Genomic DNA, 24,985 nt, shown 5'->3' on the forward strand with positions numbered 1-24,985 from the left:
AGAATCTATAGTTTCATTACATGGTTCTGAATTTACACCGACTGTATTATTTGTCTATATACCTCTCTTTTCCATTCATGTAGTTATTTTGTTTACCTATGTATTCTGTTATGAAATGATGAGTGAAAGCAATTACTATAAAGTTCCAACTATTAGAATAAAGTCATGCCACCCTAGGAATGATAGGAGCATGAGATAGAACCATCTTCAGAAATAAAGCAAAATATTTATCTTTGTAAGGTAGAATGAAAATGGGGAAAATTTAAAAAGTGTAAGGTATATTGATTGATCAAACATCAGGAGTGGCCCAACACTTCATTTTCAGACAGTGTGCATGTGAGTCTGATTCTTATTGTATTCATTTCCCAGGTCCATTTCCTCCAACTCTAGTTATTTCCATAGTGTTATTCATAGGATTTTCTTATCCCACCGAGGATAGAGAATAGTGTCAGAGTTTTCTTTGACCCATAGCCACTGGTGGCTATGTTTGAGGGATTATTCTTTATATCCTTTTATTGTTTGTCAGGAATACTAACAGTGTATTAGTTCAAACCATGCTTGCCTAAAATATTGCCTGTATTGATATGTATGAATGTCATACACAGCTGCACAATTTGTGAAGCACCTAATTCTAGGAAGCACTATTTGCATAGACTATGACATGAATGCCCCCTGCCCAAGTTGTACAATGTGCAACCTGCAGGGCATAGTGTATTATCATCCATTAAATCACAGCAGCATCTTCTGTTTGATATGAACATTGAAATGTCAAGGCTTTGTGGGGAGATACTCATATTAAGTAAATGCTTCCTGAAAACTTTATAAATTCAAAAATCTGGAAGAATTTTTCCAAAAGAGACCTAAAAGAAAAGATTACCTTGTTTTGCCTTTTCAGTTCTATTCTTTAGGTGTTCAATTTTATCTTGAAGTTTGTCATTCTGAAGACCCATAAGAAAACTAATACCAGACAGAGTTTGGTGGGGGAGATATTAACTTTTAGATTCTTTATAAATTGTCATATGTACTTTGGTTTAAAATATAATCAGTATCAATGAGATCAATCTTATCAATGAATCAGTATTTCATGTTTTCCTCCATAAAAACATGAAGTAAATATTCTGGTCAGTTCTTATCAACATGTGAAAAGAAATTATACATTTAATTATAATAAACAGATTGTTTTTTTGTAATTTTCATTGCTATTAGTAACATAGATTTGATTTCGTACTATACTAAGTCAAAGTCTTTGGTGGATAATATGTATACATTTGATTTTAATCTTGTGTTCTTGGCAATTTGTTTTTTAAAACTTTGGACAAATATCTAATTAATTCCAGGGTAAGGCAAAGATCAATATAGCCTAAAAATAGTTTTTAAACCATTTTTTAAGTTTTTAAAGTCAGGTTGAAGTATTTATCTTTTTCATTCTTACTAGGAAAATACCAAGAATTTAGACATTATAAATGTAGTAGCTTGCATATTGACTGGCTATTCAATTAATGGTGCATTGAGGGGAATAAATTTAGTGCCAAATGTTAGGAAAGAAAAGATTCAAAATAAAAAAGAAACTGATCTTGAAAATTAAGTGTAAACATTAAAAATAGCCTAATGCTGTGGTGCTTTCCTCAAACAATGACTCATTTGAGATTCACAAACCATTAAAATGAGTATTGTCTTTGCCCACATTTTACATTTGAGGAAATTAAGGTTTCAGAAATAACTTACCCAGTGTCAGTCAGTTAGTGAGATAAAGTACTTGCTTTTTATCTTAGGAGTTTAGTTTACATTTAGAAGTTTAGTTTCCTTTTTCTACTCTGTGCTGCTCCTGACTACACACACACACACACACACACACACACACACACACACACACAGAATTTAAACACTTCAATAGGTTGCTTTTAAGATTTGTCAGTTACTCATCATGATGCTTTGGATATGTGCACATAGTTCTTTAAAGGTTCCACAAAACATGATCTCATTCAGTTTGCACGAGTCCAGTGAGGCATTCAGTACCTGTTATTATTCCTGGGTTTGTCCCATGTTATTCCCCTTATTATTATTATTATTATTTTAATTCTAATTATTCTGTAACCAGAAAATATTTGGTATAAATTCCTAATCTCATTTCTCTTTTTATTCTAAAAATGTATAAAATATAAAAATCTTATAAAATATCAGCTATTTTGTGCCTTAATATAGTCTGAGTTGGACCATTTTGGATATAAATATAATTTTTAATTATTACTACCAACACTCAAAATATAACCTCCACACTTTTTATTATGGTACTCATCAAATACTATACCTCATTAGACCATTGGAAAAGATCTCTTTAAAATTCATTGCTTGCCATTAGTTAATTTGAAGAGCATTTTAGGAATATAATTAACTAGAACTGAAAAGATATTTAAAAATCTATTACAAAATCTTTCAGGAAACCATTTCTTCAAAGATCTCGTTTGTAATAAAGGCATAAAAGTATTCATGAATAGTAATAACCTTCAGGTTTAAGTTAGAAATTCAATAATGGCATACTTAAAAACAATAGATGCCTGTCTGCTTATTCTAGTCAGATGATATGAAAGTATGCGGAGTGTTTTCCTATTTTAATATTCATATTAATTTTAATTTGACTATATCCTACTTAATACATCTTTGAATGGAATAAGTTTTAAAAATATAACCAAGTGAATCACATGGGTTTAACTCAGGCCAGCTATCTAAAATATGAACAGGAAGTAACTTTAAGGATAGATTTAAATATTATAGGAATTAATGACTATGTCAGATTTAAAAAAAATTAAATCGTGTGTTCATATATTAAACTTGATGCTTTAGTATTGTAATTTTTAAAAAACATTCTTAAATGAAAATTTTCAAATTTGCTCTTAGGTAAATTCAATTATAGTCTTATTTGTAATGAAAAGCTTAGTATACTTGAAGACAATTAGGAATGCTCAGAAGAAACAATATTTTTAATATCTAAATTTTAATTCTCTTCCCTGAATTCAGGCATGATTAATTAATATCTCTCCTTATAATGTTATTTCAGCTTTTTAAAATGTCATATTTTCTTGTTATTTTTGTTATAAATTTTTACATCTGTAGACTGGAGTGACATTCTAAACCTTCTTTGAAGCAAGTGTGTGGATGACACATTAAAATTTTGAAAAACATGTATTTATGAAGCTTCAAAGACTTGAGAAGCCATTTTTATTCTTTAGAAATGTCTACTATTCTTAGTCAACCTGATTAGTCTGTTGGAACCTCTTTTCTTTACCTGGTTCAGTGAACACAGTTTATAAAGGTAGTGAGACTTGAATAATATCTGAAACATTAAATTTCTATATTCAATATACATTTGAGCTTAAGCACTTTTGCTTTACTGCAGATTTTTAAAAACAAGCAATCTGTAGGTGCATTGTATTAAATAGCCCACCCCGTAGAAGACCTAAGAAATGAGTGGTCATTAATGTCCACCCAGTGGTTCTTGTGGTAAACCTTTTCTTGTGAAACCTTTCCTTGTGTCCTTTCCTTGAGAGAGAGTCCTTTGTAAATTCAGTCCTTCAAGGAAATAAAGGGGAAGACTGTATTTCCTGTTTTGTATTCTGGTGTGTCAACATCTTGATAATGGAGTAAGAACGGAAGGTGTGTCTGTCATAGAGTTGTGAGTCAAATGGCCTCTGTGTTACCGTCTATGATTTTGAGCTATTGTAAAAACTAGAATATAACAGTATGGTTTTAATGTTTTTCCTCCTGGATGTCATTTGGTGTGTATGTGTGTGTGCTTGTGATTTTTAAAATCAACTTCATAGTGTAAATTTCTGAGAGGCATAAGTCCTGAAGATTAACACCCAAATCCCTGGAATCCTGAAGCCTGCGTCTAGGAAGTCAATAAAGGCTGACTTTACAAGTGAATGTAGTTCACTCTCTCTACCACATTTGAAAAATTAAATATGTAAGAAGGTATATCATTTTTACTGGCTTCTGTTCATTGAATTAGCTGGTGAACAAAATATGTTGCCATTTTCCAAAGTGAGTCCAATAAGCAGAATTTATTATCTTTGTTTATAAGTCTATGTGGAACTATCAGAATCTAAAACAAATGAGGTTTCCTTTTTCTAGCATTATTGATGATGTTGAAAAGTGTGTTATTTATTAGTAGTCCTATGAAAGCCTGTGAAAAAAGGCAGGAAACAATGGTGAGTTTTAAGTGAATGAGCTGCATTGTTCTAATCACTTTCTGACAATTTAAATAAGTAGAGTATGTGTCTAAACCCATTTCTTTAGCTGCACATGCACATACAACCTAATTAAAAGCTGCATGAATATAGTAGTATATTTCTAGGTTACATTTATTTTGAGAAGGAAAATATTGTATAGGTAAGGATGTTTTGTCAAGAACAAACTGTTATAAGAAAATAATTAACTGAGATAATAGTATTTGTCTAAACGTTTTTCTCACCAATTCTAAATGCGAGTAATTAAGAGTGGGTTTCAATTAGATATTTAGGATAGTATTTCCTTTAAATTGTTGGTTTTTTTATATCTTGTATTAAGAAAGCATACTTGATTCCATTTTAACTCTTAAATTTCTAAATCTGTTTACTCTCAAAATGCTATTTTTAGAACATCACAGAATAGCTTATTTGGACAAGGGAAGCTGGCTGCTGGGGAACATCAATCAAACTGGTTACTTCAGAGTCAACTATGACCTAAGGAACTGGAGATTATTAATTGATCAGTTAATCAGGAACCATGAGGTATATTCTAGATTTGCTCATCAACAATGTGCTTTGACATGTGAATACCTATCATTTTAATCATAAATGATTTTTTTTTTTCTTTTCCTGATTGGCCTTATAGGTTCTTTCTGTCAGTAACCGTGCAGGTTTGATTGACGATGCCTTTAGCCTGGCCAGGTATGTTTTCCTGTGGATCTTCATAATAAAAACTCCTGCCTTTAAGATTTTCTGTATCAAGCTTAGTAGTATGTATATTTTGAATTTAGGATATTAAAAATATTTTCTATCTCACAATCTCCATGTTTAGATATGAATTATAATCACTGTGCCAAATTCTTGATCAATAATAGCCATAGGGTATTTCCGAGACAGGAGAAACTTGATCAATTTCACTGCAAGTTCAATTTAACACTCTGGAGATTAATAATCTCTTCCCAATTTCATTAATGACTCTAAAATATGGCCATTATGCCATATTTAACTTTTGATAGAAAATATCTTCAAGCATCAGCAATTTTTTTTCTTGACATATGCCAGTATATCTTTATTAATATTCTTTGATATGATTCATTATGAAAGCTTGAGCTGTGAGACAGATATAAATATCCACAGGATAAGACTGTTCTGGACAAAATATTTGTCAATCTTGTAGTAAAAGCTTTTAGTTGTATTGGTAATAGTAATATTTCTATTACTTTCACTAGTAGATGTATAATGTAAAAATCAGTTATTCCTTTGAACAGTCATCAAATGAAATAATAAACTCAAGGTACTTACTTATTAAATTTTGACACTAAATGGTAAACAGTTCTTTTAGTATTTTGCACTCTTTCATATCCAGTTACAGTTTTAATTTTATAAGCTACAACTTAGGACATGGACATTTCTCTTTACTTACCTGATTGTCATAATTACCTTTTCTCCTAAAGCAAATGTGTGACACTGGTTAGTTATATCTGTACTGATATGAACACACGACTTATCTCAGTATAGGCATTGTTCCATTCCCAGGCCCTAAAACTGCTTTTACAGTTTATGTACTCCATCAAATCTCAATTCTCTTCCATATGTTAAAAAGCATATCATTCCCTGCGGCATTCTAATCCATCAGAACTAATGAGCTTACTATAGGAGACTTGATAATTACTTTGACAGGAGCAAAGTCAAGTTTGCGACCAAGTTACAGAGATTGTTTTTTTGTAGAAAAAGTAATATAGAAGGGGTAACACATAAAGAAAGAAAAAGAAGAAATTTCAGGTGATTTTCTATTAAAAAGAAACAAAAACCAAAAACCTCAGACTTTTGATTTCTCCGTTGCTACTAAGGAGGCCGCACTGTTTTCTTACCTGGTAAAGGATGCTGTATTGGCACCTCATTCTGACCAGGCACCTTGTGTTGCAGGCATACATTTGCCTACTTGCTGAGTGACAGCTCTAAGGACAATTTACCTTCAAGGAAGTTTCTAATGAAGTGGTACCAATTGCATGTAGTCATTTAGTATGAACAGAAACTCACTTGCAGCAAAAGTAAAGGAGGGTCCTTCAGTGGCACAGCAACAACTTCTTGGGCAAAAATTTAAAAATAATAGAGGTGGGAAAAGGCCTGCTGAGGTGTGATGTGGGCTAATGGCTAAGAGGTAGCCTTTGCTGTGTAGTAAAATATGCAGACTTTGAAGAAAGCATTAGGTGTGATGGCAACATATTTTATATGGATGTTTAGAAAGTCCAGATAGCCAGGAAGGGTATACTTATGTAATATTGCACTGAGAAAAAGGAGAGAGAGAAAAAGAGGGAGAGAGAGAGAGAGAGAGAGAGAGAGAGATTATAAAATCAGATTTATCCAGGTGAATGTCCTGTACTTAATGGGAGCTAAGTATTATTTACATTTTATTGTATTCTTGAAAATTTTCCATAATTTAGCTATTCACCATCTATCAACCTTCTTTCCATTTTCTGGACACATCAGGCTCTCCTCGGCTTTAAAAATAACAAGTAGAAAAACAGCAAATGTTTTTAAATACTTACGTGCCAGGTACTTTGCAGAGACTTTTATTAATGACCATCTTCATTCAATCTTAAGAAATATACAGAATGTCTGTGGTTACTATTGCCACTTTATAGCATAGACATGGAGGCTAAGAGAAGTTAAGCCACTTTCCTAAGGTTGCACAGCGTTTAAGTGTGTGTGTCGGGGGCAGGGGGGCGGTTATGGAAAGGAGGTGGAAATTCACTGTCAAGACAACAGCAAAACAGTAGAGTCCTTGACTTCAAGACAAAGTGAGTTTGCCCATGACATGAAATTCCTTTTTATTTCATCCTCCTTGTCTGTCCAGAATATTACCATTCCCTGGAAGAAATGTTATTTCATTCACCCTCCCTCATCACAACCTTGTCTGTCCTTCTAGAAAGAGTAAAGTGATGTTCTATGGACCAATGTTATAGCAGTTACTGCCTGACTGCTCCCAGTCACTTTTCCCAGTTCCTGATAGTTCCTGGATGATCTGGAGGGGGGGCACTTTGCCTCATCCTCTTATTATTACCACCTAATTTAATATTTGGTACAGGATCATGTCAGCATATGCTTTTTACATAATTGATCATAAATTTATCATCAGTTATTAATTTATCAAACTATAAACTTTCATGTGTATTTTAGTAAGTTTGATTTCTGTAAGTGGAATTTGGGGTTCGAAGTCCCTAATATTTTTGATAAGTAGTAGAAATTATATTCCCAAGGCTTTTTAACTCTATCAGTCATGCATGAGTGGATCCAGTTCCTTCAAATCCTTCATTATAATATGCAGTATGTTTTAAATTTTGACAACCCAGTAGTCAAAACAATTTTAGAATTTATTCACTTCTGGTTAAAAGAGTCATGCTAGTCATAGAGTCATTTGCTATTTCTGTATTTTATTCTATTAAGTGTCACTTGGTTAATAAAAGAATAATTCCAAACCTAAAAGAAAATAGACAAAGGTATTTTGTTTTCTTGTTTAAGAATTCTCTTTCAAAACATATGTTGACCATTTCTTCACTTATTGCAGAAGATAGTAGTACAATGTGTGCCTGAAAAGCAAGTGCACCCTTGACCCAGCTTGATGAGAAGCTGTTTTTCCTACTTTCACAGTGATTATTTAAATGTACAATTTGGCCAACATTTCATAAATGAACTTGAGAAGAAATGACTTAGAAACCCTTTTTGTTTTGTTTTGTTTGTTTTTTTGTCTTTTGTTTATGTTTTTTACTTTCAAACCTTCTGTGAGAGATAGCTTGGCAGGCTGGCCTTTTTGTCTAGATTTCTGTTATGGAGACACAGAGCTACTTTACTTCAGTTGAACAGTGCTACAAAAAGGTGACCAAGGACCCTAGATTCCCTCTGATACTGTCCACTGCCTTAGAAGTTCTGATTTTATGAAGGATACTTAGTTTCTGAATCCTTTCTTCAGTCCCTATCCTTTATGTTAAAGTACCTTGTGGTATCAGTAAAACATTTGTACTACTTGTATTTTATAATGGATTCATGAGAGTTATCAATAATAATAGACATTGATTCCAATGTATAGTTTATTGTACTTGGTGGACAGAGAGAGAAAAATGATTCTGTAGCTGTTTGTGTTAGACTCATTTGGGAGAAATATCCACATATGATTATGCTTTTAGTTATCTTTTGTTAAGCCACTAGAATGTGTGTGCAAGATAATTAAAATTAAATATTTATGAAATTTTGAAAGTGATAAAATTGTTTATTGTAAAATAAGATTTATTGTTGGCTGTATGCTTCCAACCTTCTGCCATTGACCAAAAGCTATTAAAATTAGCTCACAGTTATCCTCTCAGCCTTTCTAACCAATGAAAATTGTTTCATACCATGAGCAGTGACTCATTGCAAATCCTTTTAGGAGTGGCCATCCCCAAAAGATCACATTTCTCACATTCCTGAGGCTGGGGATTTTAATTATTTATTTGTCATCATCAGCAAATGTATATCCTGAAACATACAAAAACAATCACCTTGAAGCCCTTTCTGACATGAAATCATTTAAAAATTTATATCCCAAAGACCTCTAAATCAGTCTTAGTTTCTGCAATACTTTGCCATGGATAAATGTTAAAAATAGTCTGAACGCATTTTCAGGATATTTTACTGTAATGAACTGGGAGTCTTCAGCTTTCTTTCTGTTGTAACCCAGTAAACGCCTAGAGTGTATTTCTGGATTTCCAACCATTCCTGCAGGCATATGCTGGTTGGCTCAAGGTTAGAGTGTGAGTTAACATGTTCCTTTGAGCTGTCTTTAGAAATCTGTTGAGGGTGGAGTCACAGATGTTGTCCTTGGGATGAGGATTTATGGGGAGAGACTATACCAGGTACTTCTGAGAAGTACAAATCTCCTAAGGCATTAAGGGCAGGCCTGTGGCTCTTGAGGATGGCAAACTTTCTTAGAGACTTTTAAGTTGTGCTGCATTAAATCAAAAGCAAATTTGTTACCTTCTGGTGCCAAATTTGTATTTTAGTTCTATAGGAGAAAATGTTTTAATATTAATGTCTAATGCCTGAGAATGCTAAGTAGGTATTTTAACATCACTTGGTAGGATTGATCCACTTTCAGAGCAAAGAGCCTGTACTCTTGGGTTTACAAAACCAGGTGATGTTTGTAGGTCATATGAATTAGCATTTAACCGTTCTTTTTGTGAGAGTGGGTAGTCTAAATTTCCAAATGCAAGCACAAATATGTTTAAGTAAGTCTTTGTATTTGTTTTCTTTAGCATCCCTCACATTAAAAATAATTTTCTAACTACCCTTGTAGATAGTGCTCTCTGGTCAGACATGTTCAGATTGTGATTCTTTTGATTTTGTGATTGTTTTGAAACCCAACCCTGAGATTTCAAAGGAATTTACTCAGAATTTCCAAAGAATTTAAAACACTTACTTGTTCATAAATAATTTATTTAGACAGATCTGCCTCCAAAGTGTCTATTTGTACCACCAACTTGAACAAATTTGTAAAATGTACTTACAACATCAAAACCTGAATCTTCCTCTGACCTCAGATTCCTGGATGAGAATAGTTTTATCTTAGTGTTTCTCTTTTCATGAATTTGAGGTAACCGTTCACAGCTTCTTGCTATGAATATTTTGCATATTCAGGTACAGTGCTTCTTTGAGCATGACCTTAAAGACCACCAGCATCAGAATCACCTGAGATGTTTTCTTTAAAACTGCAGATTACTGGGGCTACCTGGGACCCTTCATTCTATTAAGTACTTCAAGTGATTCTGACACACATAACAATATGAATACATCTGCTTTTGAAACCCAAAGGCTATTTATGGTATCTGATAAGACATACAGACACTCCTTTGAAGGTGGAGCACCTTAGAATTAATTGGCACCCATAATTGCAGTAAGCATGACCTCCACTGGATTCTAGAGTCATTAGCTGGTCATTCAGTGATCAGAACTCTAGGGACTCAGTTATAAGTACTTGAAAACATTTTTATTCTTACTGCTTAATGTCATCATCTCAGATATTCAATTTTACGATGGTAAACAAAAGTCATAATCTAAGAAGCTCAGAAATTTCCCCAAGCACAGAAAGATACTAGAGGGTTCTTAAATAATTAGGAGACAACTTAGGTTCAAATTAACATACTGGCACATATCAATCCCACAGAATTCTAAGGTGTTCAGTAGTTTGCCCTGGTGGCAGCCATGGCAACGGTTCCTTGCAAGATAACCTAGCTTCTAAACCTCTAATGTTCTGCAAATCTAGATTGTCACAATGCCAGTAGGCAGTGCCAATCTAACAGGCAGCAGCAAATGTTGACTGAGAAAAGAGGAAAGACATTTGTAGGTTTTGTAGTTATGCTGTTGTACTAATAAGCTTTACAATAATACAGTAAAATACTTGAGGTTACTAACATATGAGAGGAAAGGTTTACTTAGTTCTTGGACTTGGAGGGTCAAGTATAAGATCAGGCTGCCCAGTCAATTTGGGCCTCTGGTGAGGGTGGCACTTTATGGCAGGAGCACATATCTGAGCAACAGCTCACATCATAAGCCAAGAAGCAGAAAGACACAGAGAAAGAAATTTAATGGGGTCTTAGGTCCCCTTTGAGGGCATGCCCCAGGAACCCAAGGACCTCTCACTGCCCCCATTTTAAAAGCCCAAGCACCTCCAAATACTGCCACTGTGGTGTCCATGGTCCCCACCATTCATGGGCCTTTGGAGGTCACTCTCCCTATTCAAGCTAGAGCAACTGTGATGCTCTTTGAGGAAATTAGCAACTTTGGAAGATGGAGCGGATGAAAAAACTATGTTGTTTCAGCGAGGAATAATTGTGCATAAAAAGATTGAAAGGGGGTAATTCTGGTCATTTAGAACCCTACAATTTCAACATGTCAGTTTCTTCAAGAGCTAGTAAAAACTCTATTAAGAATTGGTTAGACTTATTTTCAGTGTTTTGCAAACAAATGTTAGTGCCTTCTGCTCTCTGCCCAGAGTCATAACCACTCAGGTGTGCTAGCTTCCTTGGGTTTTCTGTAGATTTAGAGTATCTTAAGTCATCTTCAATTTCACATACCCTTGTAGCCCTGTTCCTACTGTTTTTATTCACTATGAATTCAGATCAGATTTGAAAGTCATATAAAACCTTTTGTCACAATACTTTCCTGAGATAATCCTGTCTTCAAGATTGGTCCCTGAAGATTGTGATTATTTGGCAGTCAAAGCTGGAATTAATCCAGCAAATAATCTATGCTTATCACTCTGATTCTCTTTTGTAAAAAAGTGTTCTATAATATGGAACCTTTGAGCTCCACTATTCTGTGTTATTTTATTTGTATCTTTATTCAAAAACAGTGTGTGAGATTATCCATTAGTTTAGATGTGCCAGAACCCTGTGGATGGTCAGTATGTTTGTTGTGTTAGGTAATAAATAGAATTATGATTGACATATCACAGGAAAAATAAAGCTAATAATTACAACATAAAAGAAAAGCTAAGAAGGCAGCCATTGCCAATTAGGTAATAGTAGTTTAAAATAATAGTATATTTCCTTGCATTCTCCTCATAAGCATATTACCAAAGTAGAGCCTGCCTGTTCAGAAAGCCTGATTCCTCTGCCCCAATCCAGGGCCACCACCTGGAGGGAAGACCAGCCTCTGCCTGGCTCTTACTATTTACCTGACTGCGGCCATCTGCATAGACTTGAACTTGATCAGTCAGTGTTCCAGGAATAAGGCATGACTGTTGTTTGGAATTGTTTGGCTGGTTTGGGTCTATAGCCTCTAAAAGCTATTCTTTTCATTTGTTGCTTTAGTTCATTTTTAATTAAAAAAATATATGTTAATCTGTTCTGTAGTCTCAAAATTTAATCCTGCCTGTCTCTTTCTTCTTTGTCTTACATTTTGAACACGAACCCAACTCTGTTTAGTTTGATTTCTCTTCCTAATTAATAAGAACTTTGGCTACCAAGATAGACAGAATTGGAATTCTAACTATATGAATTACTAACAGTTTGATTAGAAGTTTTTATGAGGATTAAAGTAGATCACATACATACTGGCCTAGCATAACAAATTAGTAGACCTCAATAAATGTTATTTCTGTTCTATTCCTTTCCTACCTTTGCAGCATATACATACATTCAAAATAACTGCACATTATAATTCTGTCTTGCATATTATAGTGAAATTCACCATATGTATTGATTTCCTTCTACATAGACCCCTTTATGGAGCTATCCCAAACCTATGTTACCACACATCCTAATGTTCACTCTAAGAGAAATTGGAACATGATTAAAACATATTTGCTTTTATTTCTGCAACAAATATGTACACTGCTTACTTTATGACTGATGTGAAAAGTCCAAGAGGGACCCAGCCAGAATGGGATAGAGTGTCTCCCATAGAAGAACACGAAAGTCAGGAGGTTGATCTGTCTATGAAAAAATTGAACCGAATTATTTTTGGCATTTGACCTGTCAGTGTAAAAGTCTGATTTTCTTAAGGTTTTTATTATAATCTGGTTATCTAAATTCTCATTTTTTCTCTTTCTTTCTTTCTTTCTTTTTTTTTTTTTTTTTTTTTTGTGTGCGTGTGTGCATGTGTGGTGTATGTTCCTGGGATTAAGCCCAGGGCTTCATGCATGCTCGGGGAGTGTTCTAGCACTGAGATACAGCCTCAACCCCTCCTTTCATTTTTATTTTGAGAAATTTTAAGGAAATCTTTTTAAAATGAGCAATATATGAACATATGTATTAAATACAATTAAATATATATTTATTTATATGAGGGTAATTATTTACTCTTTAAATTGTCTTAGAAAAATATATTTCCACTTCAGAACAGATTCAGAGGGGCTTTTCTAATTATCATCTTTCTTAGCAAACATGCCAATCAGCCAGTGATAAAGAGTGCCCATAGCTTTTTCCCAGAACTCATCAAATCTATTTTTGGCTTCAACTGTTAAATACCTAAGGTAGCAATACTTCTTTGACAAAGAAACTAGAATATCAATAATGAAAAAATAAGTATTTTATGCTATATTATTTTCTCTTTACCATGAAAATAAACACATCTAAGTATGAAGGGGTGATAATTTGGGGCGGAGGGAAAAGGAAAGGAAATTCAGTCCCAAGGTTTTGTGCAACAGAAACACACACTTGCTTATGTGGCAAATCTTAAAGCCTTGGGAGATGATTTGAAATGCATGATGCTTTCCCTTAATTGCTTGCAATTTGAACTATTCTGTGTAGAATGCTTCAAATGTCCTTATGTGGAATGGAGGACCGGTGAAGAGGCCTTCACTGTCTGGGGTGTAAGAAAACATCAGATTAGTAAAACCTGACTCATTGCCACGATACCAGTGTTGTTTTAAGATATGAGTACAGGCCAACTCTGGAATCAGAATACATTTGAATCGCAGATTGGATTCTTCCTTCATGAACTGGGAATGCTGAAGCACATTTTCTTCTGCCGATGAAGAGGGGAGGTAGTCAGAGGCTTTGGTTGCTCAGTGGTTCACTTAATTAGGGTGAGGATTAAACAGAAGTCCAGTCTCAACTCTCCAAGACACCAGGTGGTTGTGTTAGCCAAAATGGGGGCAAAAAAAAAAAAGAGAGTTTGCAATAAAGAAAACATGTTGCTGTTGAGAAGTCCATATTTGATAAAGTCAAGTAAGGCTAATGGACCCTGAAGAGAATAATGATTGAGCATCAGAGAACTTTACTTAGCATCAGAGAGCTAACTTACACACATGGTAAATTAGAGCAGAGTTCATAGGAATGCTTCTGAAATGCCAAAATAGAAAGAACTCCAGGTAAAAATTAGTAGGTTTGGTGTTCCCAATGTTTGGATGTATTTGAAATTAATTGTGTAAGCTGAGGGCAGATCATAAATTTTACCTGTATCATATCAAGGAAAAGTTTACTTATCCTTTTTAAACAGATAGTGAAACTAAAGTTACTATAAAAATGTAGATGCTATGCAGAGCAATTAGGCCTTTAGTCTCCTAATTTACTACACTTTTTCCAATTTTCATCTTCATAGAGTTTCTCAGGTTTCCTGTTCCCATTTTTCAAATGTTTCTGAATTCTGTTGAATTTTGACATAGATGGACTATCAGTTATTCTTAGAAGTGTGGAGAGTTGAGAAATCCATATAAAATTTGCACTTCAATCATTGTAAAAGTCACATGTAGAGTTTGTTTCAATACATTATATATAGAACATGAACATTAATGAGTTTGTTGATAGATGATAGATACATGAATTCGAAGGTAGGAAGATAACAAAGACAAGCTGTGATACTCATTTCATATTATGCTGAAATTACTGTATTTGGCCTCAGAAAGATTACTTTTCATGCTGATTGCAATATGAGAAAAATAATATAGAATTTTAAAATTAGAGGATCATACTTGATGTTCAGTTGAAGTAAATTCAAGAGATTTTCTTAGTAAAAGGAAGATATTACTGAGATAAGTATTTTATACTCATAAATTATGTGTCACATATGGTACTATAAAGTTACCAAACTTGTAGAAATTCTCATGTATCCACTTACTTCAAATATATGCCAAATTAATAGTAAGTTAGAAATATGTGTTCCTTATTTGTTGGTCTGTTTTATTACTATTATAAAAATGCCTAGAAGCTAGTAAGAAAATCTTTTTATATTTATTTACATGGTTTGTATATGCTATTATCATTCAATATCTATTTTTCAGTGTAGATAAGCTAATCAGTTTCTACAGTATACATACATGATATTAAAATAAATTGTGCTCTCCTTATCCTCTACAGATAAGTGATATGAGCACCTTTCACAAACAGGCAAAGGAAAATAATGAGAAGCAGACAAAGCACTTCACAATGCTTTTAGTGGACTGATCTTTTTATTTTAATTTTTGATGCTCATTTTCAAGAGTAATTCACAAATGGTAAATTCCATTATACAAAGTCAGCACTATCTCTTTGTTATGTAACAATTTTGTTCATTTGGAAATATATGGACATTAAAAATTTATGTAGAAAAGGATAGAAATGGTAATCAGAACGGTCCAATGAGAGTGACAGTTTATTTATGCAGCAAGTATTTAAAAGAAACCTACTGCATACCAGGATGTGTTTTAGGCATAGAGTGAATAGCAAAGTTCCTGTCTTCATAGAGATTATTTTACAGTGGAGAGTGACTGCAATGAGATCATCAAGCAAATAATTAACTATACATCAAGTGACTATACATGCAGAGTAAAACAATAAATAAAGCAAAGAAAGGAGTATTTAGAGATGAGTTGTAGAGGAGTTTATTGTAATGGTCAGGGAAGTCCTCATTTTCCAGTTGTTATTTGAGAAGCAACTGAAAGAAGTAAAGAAGGGTACCATGTGAGTAGAGCATTCTAGATAGAGAGCTAGAAAGTTCTACTGGGTAGAATATACTTGGCAGTTTTCAGGGAAAGCACAGTCATGCAGCTCTAACGGAATAAGAAATGGGAAATAGTAGGATGGATGGAGTTCGGGGAGGAAGAGGGCACCAAATGTTTAAAGCCTTACAGACTACAGGAAGAATTCAGACTATACGGAGTGGAAGAAAAAAACCATCGGGAGGGCTTTGAACAGAAGAGTGTTCGATCAAATTTATGTTTATAGAGGACCACTCTGGCTACTCCATCAAGAATATACTAGGAGGAAACACGTGTGAAAGTAGTGAGCTCAATTATGGGGCAATCAGGACAAAGTGCATAAGGAGAGGTGCTGAAGACTGTGATACAGCTGTTTAGTTGGAGAAAAACAGAGATGCCCCATAGAACCCTGGTAACCTCCTAAGTGGCAGAAGTTCACATACAACAGTTACAGCCCCATGCAGATGTTTCCTGCAAAAGCGGTACTCATTATGCTGTAATAGCAAGAAAAATTATGGATATGGAAATCCTGTGAGCAGCATCTGTGTGTCCGTTGATTTTGCCTATAGATCTCATGCTATTCTCTCAACAACTGTGATGAGAATTCTTACCACCATTTTCTATTCATTGGTTTGCTTGTTGTTGTCCTTAGAATCTACTCCTAATTATTTCTTGTGTGTGTGTGAAGCAATTTTTTTTAATCAAGGTAATACATAAAATAAAGTTGACCAATTTATGTAATTGTAAAATCAACACTACAAAGAAGATGTAGAGTAGCTCTCATACCCTAATAAGTTTTCTCATGTGCATTTGCAATTCCTTTCCTTCATTCTGATTCTAGGCAATGGTTGAGTCAATGGTTCTCATTATTGGTTTTGCCTTTTCCAAAATTTTGACTAAATTAATTTCAAAGTAGGTAATCTTTTATGTTTTGATTTTTTTATATAGTGTAGTGTTTTTGAGATTCATCCAAATAGTTGCAGGTGTTAGTAGGTTGTTCCTTTTATATTATGGGTGCACTGTAATTTGTTTACCAATTTGCCATTTATTGAACATTTTGGTTGTTTCAGTTTTATCCTATTACAGGTAATACGGCTATGAAGATTTGCATATGCATTTTGATATGGATATATGTTTTTCTTTCTCCTACTAAATACCTAGGAGCAGAACTGCTGGGTCATATGTTAAAGTTTACTCTATGAGATACTTCTGTACTGTTTTACGAAGTGGCTATACCATTTTGTATTCTAAGAGGCAATGTATGACAGTCTCAGTTACTTCAAGTCCTTGCCAATGCTTGATATTATCAGTATTTTTAACATCACCTGGTATATTGGATACAGAGTGTTTCTTATTGTGATTGATTAAATTTGCACTACTCTGATGATCAATGATGTTGGGAATCTTTTTCATTCTTATGTATATCTTCTTTTGTGAAGAATCCATTCAAATATTTTGTCCATACTTAATTTAGATTATCTTATTATGGAAGCATAAAATTTCTCTCAATAATCTGAGACAATACCATTTGTCAGATACATGATTTGCAAAATTTTCTCCCAGTTTGCACCTTTCCTTTGTTTTCTTAACTGGTCTTTCAATGCTGAAAATTTCTAATATCAATGAAGTTAATTTTACCAGTATTTTCTTTTCTTTGTTTTTTTTATTCCCTATATAAGATATCTATACCAAACCAAATACTGTAAAATTTCTCTCTTACAGTTCTGCTAAGAGATTAATAAAATTAACTTTTATCTTATAATATGATCCATGTTTATATAATTTCCATGTATGCTGTAGGGTAAAAGTTAAGGTTAATAGTTTCTGTTCAGATATTTAGTTGTTTCAGTACCATTAATTGATTCTTTTTCCATTGGCTTTCCAAAGCAACTCAGTAGATTGTATAAATTGTGAATTGATATTTTCAACTCAATAGTCTATTCCATTAATCTATCACTATGTCAATACCACATTGTCTTAATACAGTAGCTATGCAGAAAGTCTTTTAAGATTTTGGCTGAGATTGATTTGAAAATATAAATAAATTTGGAAAAATTGTCATTTTAGTAATAGCCATGTCTTAGGGATATCTCATTTATTTAAATTTAAATAAATTTAATGCAATTATAATTTAAGTAAAATTAATACTTATATAAATTAAAATTTTGATTTCCTGCAATGCTTTATAGTATACAGCTTGTGACACTTCTCATTATATTTATTCCTATGTATTTTTTTAATTAAAAATGAAGTTGTTTTTTAAATATCACATATAGTCTTGCTAAAATATAGCGGGGATTGCAAACTACAGCCCAGATATTGCCCACCAGCTTTCATGAATACAGTTTTATTGGGAAACAGCTATGAACATTTATTTTTATCTTATCTATGGTGATTTTCATACTAAAAAGGTAGAGTTGAGTGGTTGCAATAGAGGCTTATAGACCTGAAATTTTACCTTCTGTTCCTTTAAGATAAAGTAGGCTTACTCCTCTTATGTAGAAATACACATGACTTTTCTTTGTTGACTTTATATCCTGTGACTATGCTAAATTCATTCACTTCTTATAGTGTTTTAGGGTTTTCTATAAATATTGTAGTATCATACAGAATTAATAATAGTTTTATCTTTTCCTTTCTAACTCGTACGTATTTTACTTCCCTTTATACTTTACTATACTGGCTAGTACCTCCAAGACAAATTGAAATGGAAGCAAGAATTACTGACATACTCACCATGTTTGAGACCTTCCATGAATAGTACTGACCCTTTAACTATTGAGACTGACATTATCATAAGTTGATCAGAGATACTTTTCATCAGGTGGGAAAGTGCCTTTATCTTTCATTTGTTGAAAGTTTATATCACAGTGGATGCTGAGGTTTATCAAGTGTTTTTTTTCTGGATCTATTAAAATGATATCATAATTCTTTATATATGGTTAATTAAATTTACTAATTTTTGTATGTTAAACCACCTTGAATTCCTAGTGAAACAATTTATAACTTTGAAATGTATTTAGTTTGATTTGTGAATATATTTTTAAAATTTTTACATGTATATTCATGAGGAATGTTGTTTTCATTTCTCCTTTCCCGTGATGTCTTTGGTTTTGGAATCAGGTTTCATAAAGTTAGGACATTTCTTTATTTTCTAAAAGAATTTGTATAGAATTGGTGTTATATCTTCCTTACATATTTCATAGAGTTTACCAGTAGTATCACATAAGCCCAAAATTTTCTGTATATGAAAGCTTTTACTAAAGAATTTAATTCGGACTGGGCAAAGTGACACATGCCTGTAATCTCTACAACTTCAGAGACTGAGGCAGAAGGGTCACAAGTTCTAGGCCAGCCTTAGCAATTTAGTGAAACTGTGTCCCCCCAAAATAAGAATAATTATAAAGGGCTCTGGGTGTAGCTCAGTGGTAGAATGCCCCTGAGTTGATGTCCAGTACCACACACCAATAAATAAATAAATAGTAATAATGATAATAACTTTCTTCATTGATAGGGAGCCATTTAAATTTTCTCCTTCTTCTTGGGTCTCTTTTGGTATTTGTTCAAATCGTCTAGCTTCTTAAGGAAATGCCATAGAGTTGTATTAATATTCATCATTATTCTTCTCACGTATGTGGTTTGTTCATTACAGATATTGATAATGTTTTTCATGATCCTTTTGGACCAGAGGTTTACTTTATTGTTATCCTGAAGGAGTCAGCTTTTTGTTTTGTTAATTTTTTTAGCATTCTTCTGTTTGTATTTCATTGATTTCTGATTTTGATTTTTTATCATTCTTTTCCTCTGCTTGCTTAGAGTTTTATCTGCTCAGCTTTTTCTAGCTTTTTGATTCTTTTTTAAAATTTTTTATTTTTACAGACTGCATTTTGATTCACTGTACACAAATGGGGTACAAATTTTCATTTCTATGGTTGTGCATGATGTAGATTCATACCATTCATGTAATCATACATGTACATAGGGTAATGAAGTCTATCTCATTCCACCATCTTTCATACCCCCATCTACTCCTCTCTCTCTCATTTCCTTCTATGTAATCTTAAAGTTCCTCCATTCTTCTCTCACCAACACCCCCAGTACGTATCAGCATCCACTTATCAGGGAAAACATTTGGCCTTTGGTTTTTAGGGATTGGCTTATTTCATTTAGCATGATATTCTCCAGTTCCATCCATTTATCTGCAAATGCCATGATATTATTCTTCTTTATGGCTGAATAATATTCCACTGTGTATATATACCACAGTTTCTTTATCCATTCATCTGTTGAAGGGCATCTAGGTTGATTCCACAATCTAGCTATTGTGAATTGAGCTGCTATAAACAATGACATGGCTGCACTACTGTAGGATGCTCCAGTGGTGCAGTTAGTGCATGGTACTTATACAGCCTTTTAGATTCTTAAAACACAGATTGATACCTTTTTTATTTTCTAATATATGCACTTAAAGTTATACATTTTACTTCAAGTGAAGCTTTATTGACATCCTACAGAATTTGATATGATATATATTTGTTCTCATTAAGTTCAATAGATTTAAAAATTTTCCATGGGCTTTCTTCTAGAGAACAATGATCATTGTGTTAGTCAGCTCTCTGTTACTGTTTCAAGATATTTGAGAAAAACGTTTTATAAGAACAAAATTTTTATTTTGGCTCGTAGTTTCAGAGGTTTCAGTTCATGGTTACTTGGCCTTGTTTTGGGCCCGTGGCAGCATAAAACACCATGATGAGAAGTGAACAGCAGAAGAGCCTCAAGGAGGCTGGGAAGCAAATATCGGGAGAAGAATGGCAGAGTCCCAATATCCCTTTGGAGTGCCCTCCCACAGACCTAACTTCCATCCACTGGGCCCACACCCTGTTTCCACCACCTCCCAATAGTGCCACAGACTAATGACCAATGGGTTTTTGGAGGGTATCTGTTAAAGATCCAAACTATAGCTATTATTTATAAGAATATTATTTAATTAGTGTATTTTTGTCTTCCTTGATATTTTTATTCTATTATTTGCTATTTATTAAATGATGCCATTGTGGTTAAAAAACATTTTTGATATGATTTCAAACTTCAAAATTTTCATCTTCTTTTATGTCCCAGAGACTACTCTCTCCTGGTGAACATCCTGTGTGTGCTTAAGGAGGATGTGCCTTCTACATTAGGTACATGTGAGATAAAATGGCGAATAGTGCTATTCAGATTTATGTCTCTGCTAATTTTTGGATTAGTTCTGTACCTTGATGAGAAATGGTTATAATTTTCATTGAAATCAGGACACTATTTCTCATTCTAATTTTGTCAATTTGTACTTTATATATTTTGATTTTGTTGTGTCTCCCTGATTGACTGATATTTTTATCATTATTAAGTATTCCTTTTCATATCTGGTTATGCAGTTTGTTGTGAAATCTAGTTTATCTGATATTAATTCAGTCACTACAGGCTTCTTAATCTTATCTTTCATATGGAGTATCTTTTTTCATCTACTTGAGTATCTCTGTTTATGTTCAAAATGCATAATTTTTTGCAGGTAACTTATAATTTAAAAAATTCATTGTGACCATTTCTGCCTTTTAATTAGAGTGTTTAGTATCTGAATACTTAATGTATTCAGATCCAGTTGAATTTGGGTCTATATTTTGTTGTTATTTTTTACCTTTGGTAGCTGTTATTTTCCCTGTAGGTTACTTCTTTTCTACCTCTTTCTTTTTATTATTAATTTATTTTTGGATTTTCTTTTTCATTTTCCTCATGGGTTTTTAGCTCTACTTCTTTGCATCATTTTTATTCATTTGCTGACATACTATAATAAAAATCTTTAACTTTTCAGTTCATTTTCTGTTAACAAATTCACTGTACAAAATATGGAAGTCTTCCAACCTCAAAGGACCACATACTATCAACATTCTGCCTTTGGATTTTATATAGATAGATATCATATATCATAATCATGACCTTCCAAAATGTTATCTTAAAAACATTTATATGCTCAAAAAATTAAGAAAAAAGAGAGTAATAAGTAGTTTTATATATGCCCTGATATTTACCATTGTGAAAATGAATTAATTTCTGAGGATATGATTTACTTGGTTATCATTTCCAGTAATGCATTTTTACTGCCAAAAATTCTTCTAGTTTTCTTTTATATGAAAATTTCTTCACTTTTTCTTTAGTCTGAAAGAGTTTTTCCCTTATAGAGTTCTGGATTGGTGACTTTTTTCTTTCAGTGCTTTAAAAATTTGTTTTTCATTCTCTTTTGGCCTCCATGACTTTCTAATGAGAAATCAGCCATTACCTGCCCATTTTTTCTCTAAACAATATATATTTTTTTCTGCTGTTGTATTCAAAATGTGTTCTTTATGTTGGACTTTTAACAGCTTAGCTACATAATGCTTTGGCATGGGCTTTGTGCTTGTTCTGCTTGGCATTTCTTTCATTATATTTGGAAAAAGGCTACTGTCAATTTGTTGGGTTCGGATTCCAGTCCTCCCTCCCTCTCTCTCTCTCTTCTACTTCTGTTATTTGAATTATATTTAATAAATTGATCCATTTATTATGAGACACCTTTTTACTCTGTGTTCTTCATTCACCTTGATGATTTCTGTAGCTCTCATAGTTTACCATGTCCCATGTCCAGTTAGCTGTTCAGCCCATTCAGTGCAATTGTCTTAAGATACAGAATTTCCATTTGGTTATTATTATTTATTTTAATCTATGGATCTCTTTCTCCTGAGAGTTACTATTTCTTTCCTGTTTTTTGTTTGTTTTTTGTTTTTAATTTATGGTCCTTTATTTCTCCTGAGATGTACTGTTTCTTTCCTGAGCTTTTCATGCCTTGAAAACATGTTTTGCATTACTTAATTAAGGGTAGTTATAATAACAATTTAAAAACATTCATGTTAGTTACAATGTCTGTTACATTTAAGTGTGTTGATTGGTTTTCTTTTGATATGTTCAAAAGTATGTGTTCTCATACTTTTAGTCCTCTGAAGTTAGTTAATTTTGGATTATTAACTTAACATTTTTCACATTCAGTTGTAGAGGTTCAGTTATTTTCCTCTACTTTTTGTCTTTCCTGTATTTTTCCAGGTAATTTTCTTGGATGTGTTTGAAATGCAAACACTGGTTTGGGGGTCGCAGCTCCAGTCTTAGTTAATATCTTTTGATTTAGCTGAATTTTAAAAATTTCTTCTACATATGAGTAGCATTAGAGAAGACAGACTTGAAGAATGTGCTCTCTGTCTTTCCTTGTTGTGGTCACCTTACTCTCTTCAGTGTGTATGCTTTCCAAGCTTCCTTGGTGATTCCTAGCCTGGAAAGGCTGTTCACATGTGCTTTGGCTGTCCCCCTGCCAACACACATGCTGCAGAGACTGTACTTAGTCCCAGTCTGGAAGTGAAACCTTATCCCCATTTTATAGATAAAGTGACAAAATTCAGAAAGGGTAAAATTATTTGCACAACTGCCAATCTATTATAAAAGACAATGGCTGAAATTCAACAACCCCAATCTAAGTGACTTCAAAGGTCATGTTTTTTCACTCTCATCCTTACAACTGTTAACTCAGAGGATTAATCTGACTGAAAATGTACTTAATTTTATCAGGGAAGAATACATAGTATGCACATTTAAAAATATAACCAATCATAAAGTGAAAATAAAAGTTAGTCATATAATTCTATATGCTGTTATTCATGTTTCAGAGTAGTTCTCATTGTCTTTTTTGTCATTTAAAATTGGAAATATTTTTACCTACTTTATAAAAGAATTCCTAACAAAATAAATTTTAATTCTCTTTAATGTTCCATTTTATATTTGTATTCATCTTAATTTATTTAAGTCATTTTCATAATATTGGAAATTCAGGATATTTTCAAGTTTTATTTATGAATAATTATAAAAATATTTTCAGTCATGCAATTTCAATGACATTAATTTCTACTAAGCTGTATTTTTGAAATTTTGGTTATAGGGCCTGTGATTATAAAAATAGATCAAACTATTGAAACATATCAAGTTGCCACTAATGATGGCATATTTCTCATAAATAGAATAGCAATATCATTCATTTCACTTATATTACTTTACAATGTAGACAAAAAGAAATTTAAGAAATACTTATTTTAAAATAATTTATTCCTCTTCTTTAATTTTTAATTTAGAAATTTATAGTGGTTAAAATCACTAAGGTTATGATTAAATATACGTACTAGTCTGAACTTCAACATCACATATGACCTGGAACAAGTTACTAACTTCTCTGATTCTCACTTTCCTCATCTACAAAATAGGTATAAAACAGTATATATATGAGTATTATTTTGAACATTAAAAAAGATAGGGTAATGAAAACATTGTGTTTAGCCCTGTTTCAGTTGGTAGTAATGATTTTTTTACTATATAACATCCATGACAGACAGGATCTTGGTTACAACATTCAAGAGATATGATACTGAGCTGAGAGTTAAGGTCTAGTTAATAATGAATTCAGAATATGCTCCATGTACATTACTTTCACCTCTGTTTAAAACAATTTGTGCAGGATTGATTTTTTTCAATGTAGATACCCAAGTTTTAATCTGGGTCCATTTTGATGAACCGGTGGACTCTCAGTTTTTATTTCCATTCCTCTTTTTGATGATTCATCATTGTAATCTAGAGTAATCCTTTTGAAACACATCATGTAATTTTAAGTATGAAAGTTGCATATTAACATTAAATTTAGTACTCCAAATGGATGAGGAGGTACAAACATCTCTGGATAAACACATCTTCATGATGGAGAGCAGAAAACTCATAACTTTCATGTACAAAGTAAATAGTTCATATAATAATATTCATTAAACATAAATGTATTTCATTCATTAAATAAATGATTATGAGGAATCTATTATAATATTATCATAGACGTATACTACAAAGTTTTATAGAATATCAACTGCCTTGATGTTTGGAAAGATTTTCAATTATCTAATGTAGGATATTATCTAAAGTAAATAAATTTGTCTGGTGTATTCAGTGTTTATTATAAAAGTGGTTTTAAAATAAATTTAAACAAAGATCATTTTTGGATGGTATCCTGACAATTTTCAAATACTTCCTGGAAGAGGTGGCCTTTGAGAATTTAGGATGACCTTTGAAAAACATCTAAAAGAAAGAAATAACCTCATACAAAGTTGCCAACTGAATTCTTCATTAGTTGGTAACTGATCTTAGGCACTTTAACACTGACTGATATTTCGGGATAATCAAACAGATCCCAAAATACAATGACTGGAATAAACATCCACAGCAGAGAAAAAAAAACCATGAA

At 32.9% G+C, this 24,985-nt stretch overlaps 1 protein-coding gene across 1 annotated transcript in view; it reads left to right on the forward strand.

The window, feature by feature from the left end:
- The window catches only part of TRHDE (thyrotropin releasing hormone degrading enzyme), a 361,209-nt gene that overhangs the window by 272,934 nt on the left and 63,290 nt on the right, over positions 1–24,985 (forward strand). The window contains exons 11-12 of the mRNA XM_079142404.1: positions 4,633–4,766; positions 4,870–4,925. Of these exons, the coding sequence (XP_078998530.1) occupies positions 4,633–4,766; positions 4,870–4,925 (190 nt within the window). The remainder of the gene's footprint in view (positions 1–4,632; positions 4,767–4,869; positions 4,926–24,985) is intronic.

The sequence above is a fragment of the Sciurus vulgaris genome (genome assembly GCF_902686455.1).
Source record: "Sciurus vulgaris genome assembly, chromosome: 5".
Lineage (NCBI taxonomy): Eukaryota > Metazoa > Chordata > Mammalia > Rodentia > Sciuridae > Sciurus > Sciurus vulgaris.